Genomic DNA, 17,487 nt, shown 5'->3' with positions numbered 1-17,487 from the left:
TAAAAATCCACAAATCATGCTGTCCCAGACCTTACACAATTTACACCCTTAACTGGGAGAAAGTTTCAGGCTACAGCTAAGCATTATGACCAAACCATTTAATTAACAAAAAATATTACAATAGCAGAGAAAATAATAATAATAACAACAATAAAGAGAATTAGAAGAAGCAGGAGTCAGGGTAGAAAAAAAATGCAAAGGCCTTGGTCCCTAGGAGACCAACACTCCAGCTGAGCTGGCCTTAGCCCCAGCACCTTCTGAGTTTTCCTTGGCTGCTGGCTTCTCATCTTCCCCCATGAGACGAATGTTGTGTTTTTCCCGGAACTCATTTAGTTCTTTTCCCTTTGCCTGAAGCTGCTGTGTCAGTGTCTCAATGATCTTCTGTATCTAGAGGGCAAAGCAACAGGAATTATGCAAGGACTTCAGGATTCCCTTACCCCACCTGGAATAGACGATGGTTGAGGGAAATGAAGATGACATGTCTAACCTTACCTTAAACAAGTATTAGTAGTGCAGCCCAGACTAATAGAAGTTATCCTTTCTCAAATACAGTGGCTTAGAAACTTTAATGTATAGACGACTCACCTGAGGGCATTCCCAAAGTTCTGATTCAGAGGGTCCAGGACAAGATCCAAGAAACTATTTTAAACTAATCCTTCAGGGGAGCTGGCATCCGGCCCAGTGTCTGACACTGGCGCACCTAGGGTCGATTCAGCTCCTGACCCCACCTTCCTATGAATGCAGACCTGGGAGGCAGCAGTGATGGTTTAAGCAGCTGGGTTCCTGCCACCCAAGTGGGAAACCTGGATTGAATTCCTGGCCCTTGGCTTCAGTTCAACACCTCAGCTGTTGTGGGCATTTGGGGAATGGACCAGTGGAAGGGAGTTCTGTCTCATGAACAAATACTAACTGATGAATAAATTAGTCCTTTACGTGATTTTGATTCAGGTATCCAGGGACTACGTGAGAACTGCTCTAACCTCTTTCACCCAACTCAGCCAAGTAATAAACAGCCCATGAAAGGGACACAAAGCCAGCAACTCCTCTAAGAGTTTACCTAGCATAGCATAAAGAACATAGGCTTAAAAGCTATTTATGCTGTATTTTTTTAAAGATTTATTTATTTATTTGAAAGGCAGAGTGACAGGGAGTGAGCAAGCCAGAGGGAAAGAGATTGAGATTTTCCAGACATTGGTTCACTCCCCAAATGGCCACAATGATCGGGGCTAATCCGGGCCAAAGCCAGGAGCCTAGAACTTTACTCAGGTCTCCCACATGGGTAGCAGGAGTCCAAGTACCTGGGCCACCTTGTGCTGCTTTCCCAGGTGCATTAGCAGAGAGCTGGATGGGAAACAGCTTCAGGGACTCAAACCAGTGCTCTAGTAGGGGATGCCAGCATTACAGGTAGCAGTTTAGCTCACTGCGCCAAAGCTCTGGCCTAAATTTATGCTGTTTTCAACAGAAATTTTATACAGTCTTTCCTCTACTATATTTCCTAACTCCCTGGCCTTCCCATCTTCCTTACCCCTTTACTGCCCAAACCTTCTCCTCCCAGATTCTTGTTTACCTGCTCCTTATTGTTTTCCAAGGCAGGCAGCACCTCTTTGACAGTCCGCTCCACCAGCACTCCTCCAACCATGCGGTAGCACTTGCGAGTTTCATCTACTTCCTTCAGTGTATCGATCACTAGGCTGGGGTAGGAGGACAAGAGGAGACCAAAACTCTCAGTCCCACCCTACTGCAGCCCTCCCTTCACAAAAGGGCCCAACCAACCGCTTCTCCCTGCCTTTCTCACCTGTGCTCATTCAACTCCATCTCCAGCTCAGCTGCTTTGGATGCCAGGCCCCTCTGTTCCTGCCGAAGGCGGTTAAAGCCGGCAATTACCTAAGGTGAGAGAGAGAGAGAGGAGATAGAAGAGAGTATAGTGGAAATGCTGGAGGATCAGGACAGGACATAGGATGGCAAATTTTACAATGGTGGTAGTGGACACATACTTTGGATAAAGAGTAGAACTCAAGCTTGCGGGCCCGGCGCTGTGGTGCAGCGGGTTAACGCCCTTGCCTGAAGCGCTAGCATCCTATATGGGCGCCGGTTCTAGTCCCGGCTGCTCCACTTCCAATCCAGCTCTCTGCTATGGCCTGGGAAAGCAGTAGAAGATTGCCCAAGTCCTTGGGCCCCTGCACCCGCGTGGGAGACCTGGAAGAAGCTCCTGGCTCCTGGCTTTGGATCGGTGCAGCTCTGTCTCTACCTCTCTCTGTAACTCTTTCAAATAAATAAATAAATAGAACTCAAGCTTGCAATTTCTAACTTAAGTCCATCTGGAATTCCATTCACCAAACACTGATTGAGTGCCTACTGTGGAGATATTTGCTAGGCACTGGGGCATTTAACAGAGTAGATTTGGCCTCTGACTTCTTGTGGCTTATAGTTTTAAAGGAGTAGCATAGGGACAGGAGCAGCGAACTACTGGAGTACCTCCAGGGGAGCCTAGACTTGCACAGGTAACAGGACTCGCAGGCAGGGCACTGCAGTTAGTAACTACTGTTTGAGCCTGCCTAGTGTCCTTACCCCATTCATTGGGGAACTGCCCCTTATTAACTCCATGGGGCAACTAATCACAGGACCCTTGTTCTTAGGGCATGACTTATTTTATGCTAGATCTCTACAAGAATTCAAATGTTGGGTAAGGACAAATAGGTACAGAAGGCAGTTGGAGCTAAGATATGTGTTGGTTCTTTTCTTTTTTTAAAGATTTATTTATTTATTTGAAAGTCAGAGTTACACAGAGAGAGGAGGAGAGGCAGAGAGAGAGAGAGAAATCTTCCATTTGCTGGTTCACTCAACAAATGGCCGCAAAGGCTGGAGCTGGGCCGATCCAAAGCCAAGAGCTAGGAGCTTCCTCTGGGTCTCCCAAGCGGGTGCAGGGACCCAAGGAGTTGGGCCATCTTCTTCTGCTTTCCCAGGCCACAGCAGAGGGCTGGATTGGAAGTGGAGCAGCTGGGACTCAAACCAGTGCCCATGTGGGATGCCAGCACTGCAGGCAGCAGCTTTACCCACTACACCACAGTGTCAGCTCCAGTACTGGTTCTTTACAGATGTCTTTCCATTCCTATTCCTAGGCTCCTAAAGCTACCCCAGTTCTTGAACTTCATTCAATCTAGTTATTTAGTCTTTGTTTTCATTATGTCCAATTCTGTGAACTACCTGCTTCAAAACAAATTGTATTACAAGTCTGTTTCTGAAGCCTATACCACTAACACATGTCTTCACTTATGCCTGAAGGACAAAGAACTGGTGGCAGGGACTGGTGCTGTGGTGCAGCAGGTTCAAGACCTGGCTGCTCCACTCTGATCCAGCTCCCTACTAAGGTGCCTCAGAAAGCAGTGGAAGATGGCCCAAGTACATGGGTCTCTGCACCCACGTGGAGACCTGGAAAAAGCTCCTGGCTGCTGGCTTTGGACTGGCCCAGCCCTGGCCATTGTAGCTGTTTGGGGGGTGAACCAGCTGATGGAAGATCTCTCTCTCTCCCTGTCTCTGTAACTCTGCCTTTCAAATAAATAAGTTTTTTTAAAGTTTTATTTATTTATTTATTTATTTATTTATTTTGACAGGCAGAGTGGACAGTGAGAGAGAGAGACAGAGAGAAAGGTCTTCCTTTTTGCCGTTGGTTCACCCTCCAATGGCCACCACGGCCGGCGCGCTGCGGCCAGCGTACCACGCTGATCCGATAGCAGGAGCCAGGTGCTTATCCTGGTCTCCCATGGGGTGCAGGGCCCAAGCACTTGGGCCATCCTCCACTGCCTTCCCGGGCCACAGCAGAGAGCTGGCCTGGAAGAGGGGCAACTGGGAAAGAATCTGGCGCCCCGACCGGGACTAGAACCTGGTGTGCCGGCGCCGCAAGGCAGAGGATTAGCCTATTGAGCCACGGCGCCAGCCTCAAATAAATAAATCTTAAAACAAACTGGTGGCAGAAGGAAGAGAGAAGGGCTAAACAGGCACAAGAAATAACATGTAAAGTCCCGGAGAAGTCATTACTACCTGTACATGCTCCTACTTCCCCAGAAGCTGAGCCGAGAACAAAGGCTGAGTGTGAAAACCTGTCTAGGTCCTAATACCACTACCACCATCACTTCCCACATGGGGTTCTGATGAGTTCTGAAATAAAAATATCAGAGGAAAGTAGCAGATGTCATGAGGAAACAAAATTTGGTGGGGGACGTTGTTGTGGCACAGCAGGTTAAGTTGCTGCTGAGAATACCAACATCCCATATAGGAGTGTCCATTTGAATCCCGGCTTCTCCATTTCTGATCCAGCTCCCTAGCCTGTGAAAGCAGTGCAAGATGAACTAAGTACTTGGGCCCCTGTCATCCATGGGAGGCCCGGACAGAGTTCCTGGCTCCTGGCTTCAGCCTAGCCCAGCCTCTGGCCAGGGTGACCATTTGAGGAGTAAAGCAACAAATGGAAGATCTCTTCCTTTCCCTCTATCACTCTGCCTTTCAAATAAATCAATCTTAAAAATCAAAAAAACATGGCCGGCGCCGCGGCTCACTAGGCTAATCCTCTGCCTAGCGGCGCCGGCACACCAGGTTCTAGTCCCGGTTGGGGCGCCGGATTCTGTCCCGGTTGCCCCTCTTCCAGGCCAGCCCTCTGCTGTGGCCAGGGAGTGCAGTGGGGGATGGCCCAGGTGCTTGGGCCCTGCACCCCATGGGAGACCAGGAAAAGCACCTGGCTCCTGGCTCCTGCCATCGGATCAGCGCAGTGCGCCGGCCGCAGCACGCCGGCCGCGGTGGCCATTGGAGGGTGAACCAACGGCAAAGGAAGACCTTTCTCTCTCTGTCTCTCTCTCTCGCTGTCCACTCTGCCTGTCAAAAAAAAAAAAAAAAATCAAAAAAACATGAAGCTCAGAGACAACAGGCCAGATTTCAAGTTCTGCACTGACCTCTTATTGGCCCCTTGGCTTTAGACAGGCATTTAACCCTACAGCTCTCAACCTTGGTTACATGTTAGAATCTGGAGATTATTCAGAAAACTTGAATAGTGGAGCCTTAGAAAAACTACACAATCAGTGGGAATAGGGTACAGGCCTTGGTATCTCCAACATACTTCGTACACTCAGAATTGACAACCACTGGGTTATCCTCTTTGAGTGTTAGTTTTCTCACCTGTAAAATGTGGATAATGATCCCACCTTCAAACAGTTTTTATATCATGTGAATCAAAAGTATGAAATGGTTATGTGACCAATAATGTACATTAATTTCTCTCATGGCCTTCTCTCCAAATCCGGAAGCGTCCCCTAAGGCTGCTTTGGTCATCTGAGCCATAGACCTGTTCATTCAAACCACTGCCAAATCTCACTCTAATGCACATCATCTCCAGTCTCATTGCCAGAAACTTTGCCGTGGTATTGATGAACCACATCAGCTTTCTAGGGGCCTTTATCTCTAGCTTTCTCTCTGCAAGGGTAAATATTCAGTTAATTTAATCCAAGTGGCTGACCTGGATGTACCACCCCCTACATCCCTTCTACTGGCCAATAAACCAAGAACTGTTCATCCTGGCAATTTGATCCCTTCTCCCATCCATCGTCCCTTCATCAGAATGCACTGATCCATTCCTTTCACCAGGTTTGGACAGTGCAAGTTCATCTTGCACTGCTTTGGAAATCTGATTCATCCACAAGGAATTTTTTCTTCACCTTCATTGTCTACAGCAAAACCACTAAATTCATAGTTACCTTTTTCTCCACTATCAATATTCCAGGTAAAAATAATTTCATCTAAGAAATCCACCTTTTGGTTCTATATTGTTAAACACATTAGTGAAATCAGCCTAAGTTATTGCCTTGAGCCTAAACTTATTGTTCTTAGTAAGAATGTACTTTTTGAGAATGGCTCTGAGGTGTAGCAGGTAAAGCTGCCGTCTGCAGTGCCGGCATCCCATGTGGGTGCCAGTTTGAGACCTGGCTGCGCCACTTCAGATGCAGTTCTCTGCTATGGCCTGGGAAAGCAGCCGCAGATGGCCCAAGTGCTTGGGCCCTTGTACCTGCATGGGAGACCCAGAAGAAGTTCCTGGTTCCTGGCTTCATATCAGACAAGCTCTGGCCGTTGCAGCCATCTGGGGAGTGAACCAGTAGATGAAGATCTCTTTCTGCCTCTGCCTCTACATCTCTGTAACTGCCTCTCAAATAAATCCATAAATCTTAAAAAGAGAGAGAATCTACTTTTCAACTACCATTTTTTTTTAAGATTTTTATTTATTTATTTGACAGGTAGAGTTACAGTGAGAGGGAAAGAGAGAGAAAGGTCTTCCTTCCATTGGTTCACTCCCCAAATGGCCGCCATGGCCGGCACTACGCCGATCTGGAGCCAGGAGCCAGGTGCTTCTTCCTGGCTTTCCATGCAGGTACAGGGGCCCAAGCACTTGGGCCATCCTCCACTGCCCTCCCAGGCCACAGCAGAGAGCTGGCCTGGAAGAGGGGCAACTGGGACTAGAACCCAGGCGCCCATATGGGATGCCGGTGCCACAGGTGGAGGATTAACCAAGTGAGCCATGTTGCCAGCCCCTCAACTACCAATTTAAGGTTTTTTTTAAAATATGTTTATTTTTAATTGAAAGGCAGAACTATAGAGAGAGGAGAGATCCTCTATTCTCTGGTTCACTACCCAAATGGCTGCAATGGCTGGACCTGGGCTGATCCAAAGCCAGGAACCAGGAACTTTTTTTTTTTTTTTTTAAGATTTATTTATTTGAAAGACAGAGTTACAGAGGGAGGTTCACTGGTTCACTTCCCAGATGGCTGCAACGGCCAGAGCTGAGCCAATCGGAGCCAGGAGCTTTTTGCGGGTCTCCCACACAAGTGCAGGGGCCCAAGGACTTAAGCCACCTTCTACTGCTTTCCCAGGCCATAGCAGAGAGCTGGATTGGAAGAGGAGCAGCCAGAACAAGAACTGGTTGCCCATATGGGATGCCAGCACTTCAGGCCAAGAATTTAACCTGCTGCTGCCACAGCGCTGGCCCCATGAACCAGGAACTTCTTATGGGTCTCCCACATGGGTGCAGGGGTCCAAGTACTTGCACCATCTTCCACTGCTTTCCACGCCATACATAAGCAGAGAGCTGAATTGGAAGAGGAGCAGCCAGGACACAAACTGGCGCCCTTATGGGATGCTGGAGCTGCAGGCAGAGGCTTAACCTACAAGGCCACAGTGATGGTCCTTTTTTTTTTTTTTTCTGACAGGCAGAGTTAGACAGTGAGAGAGAGACAGAGAGAAAGTTCTTCCTCCCGTTGGTTCACCCCTCAAATGGCCACTATGGCTGGCACGCCCCAATCTGAAGCCAGGAGCCAGGTGCTTCTCCTGGTCTCCCATGTGGGTGCAGGGCCCAAGCACCTGGGCCATCCTCCACCGCACTCCCAGGCCACAACACAGAGCTGCACTGGAAGAGGAGCAACCGGGACAGAACCAGCACCCCGACCAGGACTAGAACCCTGGGTGCCGGCGTTGTAGGCAGAGGATTAGCCTAGTGAGCTGCGGCGCCAGTTCACATTTGTTCTTTCAACTCACTCCCCACACCATGGACAAGTGATCTAAAATGTCAATCTAACAATATTACTCCTATGCCCCAAACCTTCAACAGTTCCTGATGCTCATAGGATAAAACCCAAACTCCTCAATATGGTATAAAAAACAAAAAAACAAAAAAAAAAACCTCTATTATAGAGACCTGATCTCCAAGCAGTCCTTCCCTCCATATCTTAATTCCACACTCTCACTATCTTAAGTCACTAGTAGTTTCCCTGTTTGCCTAATAACTTGCTGTAAGGCATTTACTTAGAAGCTTCACCTTACTTGGTATACTTTCCCAAGCTTCTTTCATTCCATTTTTCTACCTAACTCTGCTTCTTTCTTTTCCTTTATATTTCTTTTATTTACTAGAAAGGCAGAGAGAAAGAGAGCTTCCATCCACTGGTTTACTGTCCAAGTGCCTGAAACAGCCAGGGCTGGGCTAGGCTAAATCTAAGAACTAGAGACTCCATCCAAGTCTCCTGAATGGGTGGCAAGAGCTAGGAAGTCCATCCAGGTCTCCTGATGGGAGTGTGTGGCAGGGACTTAGGTACTGGAACCATCGCCTGTTGTCTCTCAGGCAAAAAGCTGGAATGGAAAGCATAGCTGGGACTCAAACTCAGGCACTATAATGGAGTCCCAACTGCTGTGCCAAACACCTACCCCCTCCAATTATTTCTTAAGATTTCAACTTAGAGTCTCCTAAGAAGCAGTTTTGGCCATCCTCCCACTTCTGCATATTAACGCCTTCTATGTGGTCACATATACATACATATCATTTAAATTTTTTTTGTTGAAAAATTTCCATTTACTTATTTTTACTTATTTTTTTAAAGTTTCCATTTAACATTGTTATTTTGCACTCTCCAGCCTTTCTATTCTTGTTATCTTCTTTGAAAATGCTAAATTTGCAAATGTAAATTTATTTTATAAAATTTTTAAAATTTTATAAAATTTTAATTTAGTTTTATTTATTTAATTTATTTGAAAGGCAGAGAGACGGGAGAGGTATTCAATCTGCTGGTTCACTCCGCAAATGCCTGCAACAACCAGGGATGGGCCAGGCCTAAGCCAGAAGCCTGTGTCTCCCACTTGGGTAGCCATTACCTGTTGCCTCCCAGGGCACAGCTGGAATTGGGAGTGAAGTAGAGACCTGAACCCAAGAACTCTGATACGGGTTATGGTACCTGATGTGGCACCATAACCACTGCATCAAATGCCCACTCATAACCTACTTTTAAAGATTTAGCTATCCATTTGAAAGGTAGAGCTAGAGAAAGAGTTATCATCCATCTGCTGACTCAATCTCCAAATGGCCACAATGGCCCAGCTGAGCCAGAGGATGCCTGGAGCCAAGAATTCCATCCAGGTCTCCCAAATGATGCAAGGGTCCAAGTACTTGGACTGCCCTCCTGGGTGCATTAGCAGGAAGCTGGATGGGTAGCAGAGTAGCCAGAATTTGAATCCATACTCCAATATAGCTTAAGGTGCTGCACCACAACACTGGCCCCTTAACTTATGTTTAAATACTTTTCTTTTATAATCCTACAATAATCTGCTTTCCATAGCTTGATGCAGTACTAAGATCAAAGAAGTTGATAATTTTTAAAAGAAATTTTAGGGCGGTGCTGTGGCACAGCGGGTAAAGTTGCCACCTGCAGTGCTGGCATCTCATATGGGCAACGGTTCTACTCCTGGCTGCTCCACTTCCGATCCAGCTCTCTGCTATGGCCTGGGAAAGCAGTAGAAGATGGCCCAAGTCCTTGGTCCCCTGCACCTTCGTGGGAGACCTGGAAGAAGCTCCTGGCTTTGGATCGGCCCAGCTCCAGTTGTTCCAGCCAGTTGGGGAGTGAATGAGCAGATGGAAGATCTCTCTCTCTGCCTCCTCTTCTCTCTGTGTGCAACTTTGACTTTCAAATAATCTTAAAAAAAAAGTTTTAAAAGACTATAGAGTTAATATACCATAGGGCAGGGTTTCTCAACATTGGCACTATAGACATTTTATTTTTTAAAAAATTGTTTAAAGATTCATTTCTTTATTTGAAGGGCACAGTTACAGAGAGAGGAGGGACAGGAAGAGACAGATGTTTTCCATCTGCTGGTTCATTCCCCAAACGGCCACAATGGCTGGAGCTAAACTGATCTGAAGTCAGGAGCCAGGAGCTTCTTCAGGGTCTTCTATGTGGTTGTGAGATTCTAAGAACATGGGCCGTCTTCTGCTGCTTTCCCAGGCATACTAGCAGGGAGCTGGATCCAAAGTGGAACAGCTGGGACTCAAAACAGCACTCATATGAGATGCTAGCATCCCAGGTGATAGCTTTACCTGATATGCCACAGTGCCAACTCCACTACTGACATTTTAAATCAGAAAATTCTTTGTTTGGGGGGCTATTTTGCAACCTGTAGGCTGTTAAGCAATATCCCTGGACTCCACTCACTAAAAGCCAGTAAAAATACCTCCTTTGGACAACATAAAATGTTTCCAGGCATCAATGTATTCTCGAGAAAAATTATACCAGAGTGAGAACCACTGCATGGGCTAACAATGAGAACTAAACTGGCCGGCGCTGTGGCTCAATAGGCTAATCCTCCACCTAGCAGCGCCAGCACACCAGGTTCTAGTCCCAGTCAGGGTCCCGGATTCTTTCCCAGTTGCCCCTCTTCCAGGCCAGCTCTCTGCTGTGGCCCGGGAAGGCAGTGGAGGATGGCCCAAGTGCTTGGGCCCTGCACCCCATGGGAGACCAGGAGAAGCACCTGGCTCCTGCCATCAGATCAGCGCGCCGCAGCGCGCCAGCCATGGCACCCATTGGAGGGTGAACCAACGGAAAAAGGAAGACCTTTCTCTTTGTCTCTCTCACTATTCACTCTGCCTGTCAAAAAAAAAAACAAAAAACAAAAAAAAAACAAAACTAAACCTAGGTAACTTGTCAACTGCCTAATACAAAGTAGGCCTTCTACTTCCTTTTGGTTTCTTCTCTGGTTCTCCCTCCTCTCTCAAACTTTCTTCTTTCTCCTTTATGAAAGTTCTTCTTTTTCCACTCACTCCTACAATTGAGACAGGAAGAAGTTCCTGGCTTTGGATCAGCGCAACTCTGGCCATTGCGACCATCTGGGGAGTGAACCAGTGGATGGAAGACCTCTCTCTCTCTGCCTCTCCTCTCTCCGTGTAACTCTTTCAAATAAATAAATCTCTAAAAAAAAAAAAAAAAAAGGAATAAATGGCTTCAAAACTTGACCATGACCAAGCTACCTCTCTGAATCTGTTTCTTTACCAACAAAATAGAGATAACACTTGCCTCAAACAACGTGAGGATTAATAAAATAATTGTATCATGGGCTGGTGGTGTGGCATAGTGCGTTAAACGAGTATTTGTGATGCCAGTATCCCGTATCAGAATGCTGCTAATGTGCCTGGACAGCCAACAGAAGATGGCCCAAATACCTGCTCTCCTACCACTCACATGGGAGACACAGATGGAGTTCCTGGTTTCAGCCTGGCCCAGACTTTCAAAAGCTAGTAGCTGTTATAACAGATCATCTCCACCTGAATGTTCATTCAAAGCTGAACTGATCATATTTTGATCATATTTATTTCTTTGAAATTCAGAGTTACAGAGAGACAGATCTTCCATCCGCTGGTCTATTCCCAAATGGCTGCAACGGCCAGGGGTGGGTCAGGCTGAAGCCAGAGGCCAGGAGCTTCATCTAAGTCTACCACATACATAAATGTCAGGGGCCCTAGCATTAGGCCATCCTTTGCTGCCTTCCCAGGCACATTAGCAGGAAGCTGGATCAGAAGTGGAACAGCCAAGACACAAACCAGTAGCCACATGAGATGCCAGTGTCACAGGCAGCAGCTTAACCTACCATGCCACAACGTTGGCTCCTAATCTAATTTATCTAATTTTAAATTATTTATCTCGCCTCCCCTACTCCTGTTAATGATATGATTTCAGCCCTCTAGTTAGGAAACACCTTTATTTCATCAACTGCCAAGGTTATAGTACCTACCTCAGCAATTCTCTTAGTCTTACTGACATCACCTTAGTTCAGGCCTTCACTATCCTCTTCTTGTTTGAATCACTCCAAGCTTTTTTTTCTTTGCAAGTCTTCTGATGATCTCATTTCTGGACTTTCTCCAAATCCATACCACACTTTGATTTCTTTTTTTAAAAAAATTTTATTTATTTACTTGAAAGGCAGAGTTACAGAGAGCAGAGGGAGAGAGAGAAAGAGGTTTCCATCACTGGTTCACTCCCCAGATGGCCGCAATGGCTGGAGCTGCACCAGTCTGAAGCCAGGAGCCAGTAGTGTCTTCCGGGTCTCCCACATGGGTGCAGGGACCCAAGGACTTGGGCCATCTTCTACTGCTTTCCCAGGCCACAGCAAAGAGTTGGACAGGAAGTGGAGCAGCCAGGTCTCAAACCAGTGCCGATATGGGATGTTAGCACTATAGGAGGCAGCTTTAATCCACTATGCCACAGTGCTGGGCCCCATGTTTTGATTTCATCTAATACTTGAATGGCTTAAAAAAATGTTCAAGGGCCGGCACTACAGCTCACTTGGCTAATCCTCTGCCTGCGGCGCCGGCACCCAGGGTTCTAGTCCCGGTTGGGGCGCCGGATGCTGTCCCGGTTGCTCCTCTTCCAGTCCAGCTCTCTGCTGCGGCCCGGGAAGGCAGTGGAGGATGGCCCAAGTACTTGGGCCCTGCACCCACATGGGAGACCAGGAGGAAGCACCTGGCTCCTGGCTTCAGATCGGCGCAGTGCGCCAGCCGCAGCAGCCATTTGGGGGGGGGGGGGCGTGAACCAACGGAAGGAAGACCTTTCTCTCTGTCTCTCTCTCTCTCTTACTGTCTAACTCTGCCTGTCAAATAAAAAAAGAAAAAAGAAAAAAAAAGAAACAGTATTTGAGACTAGGTAATTCAAAACGAGGTTTATGTGGCTCACAGTTTTAGAGACTGGGAAGTCCAAGCGCATGACACTAGCACATGCTCAGTTTCTGGTAAGAGCCTCATGGTAGAATGACCATTCTGTGCACGGGGAAGAGGTAAAACGGGCAGGGTGGGCGCAGGCATCCAGACTAGCAATTGTGACACTGGTTAGGATGCCACATTCCATACTGGAATGTCCGGGTTCAATACCCACCTCTGGCTCCTGACTCCAGTTTTCTGGGACCCTGGGATGCAACAATGATGGCTTGAGTAGTTAGGTTTCTGCCACCCACGAGGGAAACCTGGATGGAGTTCCTGGCTCCTGGCTTTGATCAGCCCAGTCCTCATCATTGAGGGCATCTGGGGAGGGAACCAGGGAACAGGAGTTCTCTCTGTGTCTACCTGTGTCTCTCAAATAAAAATAAATAAATAAAACAACAAGAACACAGGTGGCCTAGCTATATAATTCACTCTCAAGGTAACTAACCCAGACCTACAAGACCAAGAACTCACTAAGAAGAAAGACATTCATTCATCTTAATGATCTACTCATCTCTTAAAGGTTCTACCATCTTTGAAAGTGTTGAACACTGTTAAAAACTGCTAATCAAATTTCAACATGTTTTGGTGGAGAAGGAACCACAGCCAAACCATAACACCTCGCTTTCTGTCCATATACATACACACAAAAACATAATAGAGGGAGGTAAAAAAAAAAAATCTCTCAAAGGATAGATTCAAAAACACTAAGAGCAGTTACCTCTATATAGTAAGATTATGGAGAATTTATTTGCTAGTTTGTATTTTTTTCTTGTGTTTTCTACATTTATTACAATTAAAAGTATTATTATAAAGTTATTTAATATAATTATCACTAACAGTTTAGCAAATACTGTTCTGTGATTCCTTCACTGTTTACATTAAAAGTCTCAGGGCAGGCCGGCGCCGCGGCTCACTAGGCTAATCCTCCGCCTAGCGGCGCCGGCACACCGGGTTCTAGTCCCGGTCGGGGCGCCGGATTCTGTCCCGGTTGCCCCTCTTCCAGGCCAGCCCTCTGCTGTGGCCAGGGAGTGCAGTGGAGGATGGCCCAGGTGCTTGGGCCCTGCACCCCATGGGAGACCAGGAAAAGCACCTGGCTCCTGGCTCCTGCCATCGGATCAGCGCGGTGCACCGGCCGCAGCGCGCCAGCCGCGGCGGCCATTAGAGGGTGAACCAACGGCAAAGGAAGACCTTTCTCTCTGTCTCTCTCTCTCTCACTGTCCACTCTGCCTGTCAAAAAATAAAAATAAAAAAATAAATAAATAAATAAATAAAATAAAAAATAAAAAAAAGTCTCAGGGCAGGTGTTTAGCCTAGTGGTTAAGACATGGGCCAGGGGCCAGTGCTGTGGCACAGTGGGTTAATGCCCTGGCCTGAAGCACCAGCATCCCATATGGGCGCCGTTTTGAGACCCAGCTGCTCCACTTCTGATCCAGCTCTCTGCTATGGCCTGGGAAAACAGAAGATGGCCCAAGTCCTTGGGGCCCTGCACCCACATGAGAGAACTGGAAGAAGCTCCTGGCTTCAGATCAGCTCAGCTCCAGCCTTTGTGGCCATCTGGGGAGTGAACCAATGGATGGAAGACCTCTCTCTCTCTGTCTCTACCTCTCTCTGTAACTCTTTCAAATAAAAAAAAAATGCCAGGGGAAGAGGGGTGGGGTGCAGCACTGTGGTATAGTAGGTTAAGCCACTGCCTGCAATGCTGGCATCCCATATGCCCGAGAAAGCAGTAGAAGATGGCCCAAGTGCTTTGGCCCCAGCACTTATATGGGAGACTTGAGTAAAGTTCCTGGCTCCTGACTTCGGTCTGGCCTGGCCCCCAGCGACTTGGGGAGTAAACCAACAGATGGAAGACATTTCTCTTCCTATGTGTATGTGTCTCCAACTCTTTGTAACTGTGCCTTTCAAATAAATAAATAAATCTTTTTTTCTTTTTTAAAGATGTATTTATTTGAAAGCAGAGAGAGAGGTCTTCTATCCACTGGTTAATTCTCCAGATGGCCACGACAGCAGGAGCTGGGCAGATCCGAAGCCAGGAGTCAAGAGCTTCTTCCAGGTCACCCACGCAGGTTCAGCCTGGGCCATCTTCTTCTACTTTCCCAGGCCACAGCAGAGAACTGAATCGCAAGCGGAGCAGCGGGGACTCAAATCGGCGCCCATATGGGATGCTGTAGGCGGTGGCTTTACCCACCGGACCTGTCTGCCTTCTTACACCCTCTGTAGTACCATTATCCAACACAGCAGAAACCTGAGAAACAGCCTATATTCTTCTTTTATACCTTTTTCTTCACATTCAAAGTCTTGGAATTCACCTCAAACTTTAAGTCCCTCTGCATCCCAAACATACAAGGCAGTTTCATGTCTTAGTGCTTTTGAACACATTATTCTCCACACCCTGAAAATCTTGCACTTCCATCTTTGCTTGACTAACTTCTCTCATTCCTTGGAGCTGAGCTAAAGAATTTTCTCCTAAGAGAATAAAAAAACAAAAGCTGTGAGGCAAGTGTTTGGCACAGAGGTTAAGACACTGCTTAAGTACTGGCTCCTAACACGCACTGTGGGAGGCAGCAGGTAATGGTCCCTGCTGCTCATGTGGGAGACCCAAGTTCAGGGCTCCTGCTTCAGCCTGGCCCAGACCCAGCTGTTATGACATATGGAGAGTGAACCAGTGGATGGGAGATCCTTCTTTCAAATTAAAAAGTAAGTAAAAAAAATAATAACCACAACAAACCGAAAAAAGCTGGGCTAGGCATTCAGCCTAGCAGTTAATATGCCACTTGGAATGCCTGCATCTCCCATCACAGTGCCTGGGTTCTAGTCCAGGCTCAGCTCCAGTGTCCAGCTTCCTGCTAAAGAGCATCCTAGGAAGGGCCAGCACCGTGGCTCACTTGGTTAATCCTTCACCCGCAGCGCCGGCATCCCATATGGGCACCAGGTTCTAGTCCCAGCTGCTCCTCTTCCAGTCCAGCTCTCTGCTGTGGCCCAGGAAGGCACTGGAGGATGGCCCAAGTGCTTGGGTTCCTGCACCTGCGTGGGAGACCAGGAGGAAGCACCTAACTCCTGGCTTTGGATCAGTGTAGCTCCTGCCGTACCAGCCATTTGAGGGGTGAACCAACAGAAAGAAGACCTTTCTCTCTGTCTTTCTCTCTCACTGTCTAACTCTATCTGTCAAATTAAAAAAAAAAAAAAAGAGCATCCTGGGAAGCAGTAGATGAGGGCTCAAGTGGCTGAGTCCCTGCCACCCACATGGCAGTCCTGTACTGAGTTCCTGATTCCTACCTTCAGCCCCAGTGCCAGCTAGGCCTGCTGTGAGCATTTTGGTAGTGAAACAGCAAATGGGAGCTCTGTCTCTGTGCCTCAGAATAAACATAAAATTCGAAGAGCTAACCAGAAATTATTAAACATACTGCATTCTAGTCACTGTGCAAAAATACTTTATATGCATTGCCTTACCTAATACTCTCAATACAGTGATCAGCTAGTTACTACTATGTTTTTTACAGACTGAGAAGGCTGAGTAACTCAAAGGAGGTCATACATAAATAGTAAACCCAGATCTGTCTGACTCCAGTGTTTAAGAATGCTCTTGAACCAACGGCAAAGGAAGACCTTTCTCTCTGTCTCTCTCTCTCACTGTCCACTCTGCCTGTCAAAAAAAAAAAAAAAAAAAAAAAAAATGCTCTTAGCCACCACCCCACCCCTAAATCCCATACCCTCTGGATTAGTTTAGGGGTCTCTTCCCTGGGCCATCAAAAAAAAAAAAAAAAAAAAAAAAAAAAAGGAGAGTACATTATAAACCTTTGCCTTTTCTCAAATGAGTGTCAATCACTTGAAGGCAAGCTCTATTTATCTGTTTCCCTGTACCCAGAAAATGCCTAGCACAGGGCAGACCCTGAAAACATATCAGGTTTCTTCTCCCTTCCCCCCTTCTCCTCTTAAGTCTGAAACCAATTTTTCCACCTGCCTGCAAACCCCATGCCACTGTACATCTCTTAGGATACATCTTCTGCCTCACAGTAGCATTTTGTATGTCCTATTTACCTCACCAAACCCCGCTCTTTGATGGCAAGGGACAATTTTTAAATCCTTATGTAGAAACTGCTGCGGGCATTAACTGTGGAAAACTCATAAACGAACCTAGAATGAAAATAGCTTTTAACTGCTGTAATTTCTGTGTAGCTTTCTTCCCACTCTGATTAGCCCCATTATTAGCAAGCCACTGTTCCCTAGTTTCAAAAGGCTTTCTGATCAATTTATCAAACGCTTCCGATGTTAGGCACGGGGCGGGGAGCAAATTCAGATCAGAGAAGGGTTTCTGTTCTCCAGAGAAATTCAATCTGGTAATGACTCCCGAATCAAAACAGTGTAGAACACTCGGACGGTTCGAGTATGTGAGTCACGTGGCTCTGCAGGGTGACGGCGATCATCAACGCAGTTTCAGGGTCACGTAACGGTCTACACAAGCAGCCCGCTTACTCATTCCGTGGGATTCTAGACCAGCTGCCATGCCCAGCCCTATCCCGCTTGGGGCTCCCGAGGAGGGGTGCGCAAAGCGACGTCTCATCTCCCCTCAGACCTGTGTGTATCTTCCCACACCCTGCCTCTCTGGGCTTTCCCTCCCCCAACCCCACCCTCAGGCTCACCCAACACCCCCGAGGGGCGTGGCCCTCACCTACCCACCCGCCTACAGTCTTCCCCGGGGGCTCCGCCAGATTCTCCAAGGACCCTCCCCTCTCTAGGTGGCCTCGCAAATGTGGGGCTGCAGTACAGGCCTGCACTAGCCACAGCCACCGCCACCCCTTTTTGAGACGTATCGGCTCCAGACACAGCCGGGGACCCCCCTTCGCGCTCTTAGCTCCTCACCTGCTCGGCCGACACCACCCCCTTCCCAGCGCCGCTCCCGCTGCTCTTGCCGGCGCGACCGCTGTTCTCCGCCATCTTCGCCGCCT

The 17,487-nt window shown here is 47.5% G+C and overlaps 1 protein-coding gene across 1 annotated transcript; it reads right to left on the bottom strand.

The window, feature by feature from the left end:
* Positions 1–83: 83 nt before the first annotated feature.
* PFDN2 (prefoldin subunit 2) lies at positions 84–17,487 on the bottom strand. Its single transcript, XM_002715209.6, has 4 exons — positions 17,402–17,487; positions 1,796–1,884; positions 1,568–1,691; positions 84–387 (listed from the first exon to the last, which is right to left on the bottom strand). The coding sequence occupies exons 1-4, from the start codon at positions 17,474–17,476 to the stop codon at positions 211–213; spliced, it is 465 nt and encodes a 154-aa protein (XP_002715255.1). The 5' UTR covers positions 17,477–17,487; the 3' UTR covers positions 84–210.

The sequence above is a fragment of the Oryctolagus cuniculus genome, chromosome 7 (genome assembly GCF_051225735.1).
Source record: "Oryctolagus cuniculus isolate XC-2025 breed Fujian yellow rabbit chromosome 7, ASM5122573v1, whole genome shotgun sequence".
Taxonomy (NCBI): domain Eukaryota; kingdom Metazoa; phylum Chordata; class Mammalia; order Lagomorpha; family Leporidae; genus Oryctolagus; species Oryctolagus cuniculus.
This window is presented reverse-complemented; position numbering and strand designations above follow the sequence as displayed.

Excerpts from the sequence above, each read along its gene's own strand:
- PFDN2 (XM_002715209.6), bottom strand. The coding sequence starts at position 17,476 with ATGGCGGAGAACAGCGGTCGCGCCGGCAAGAGCAGCGGGAGCGGCGCT. Across the intron at positions 1,692-1,795 it reads ATGGAGTTGAATGAGCACAG|CCTAGTGATCGATACACTGA; the intron begins GTGAGAAAGGCA and ends CTCCTACCCCAG. Across the intron at positions 388-1,567 it reads TGGAAAACAATAAGGAGCAG|ATACAGAAGATCATTGAGAC; the intron begins GTAAACAAGAAT and ends TTTGCCCTCTAG.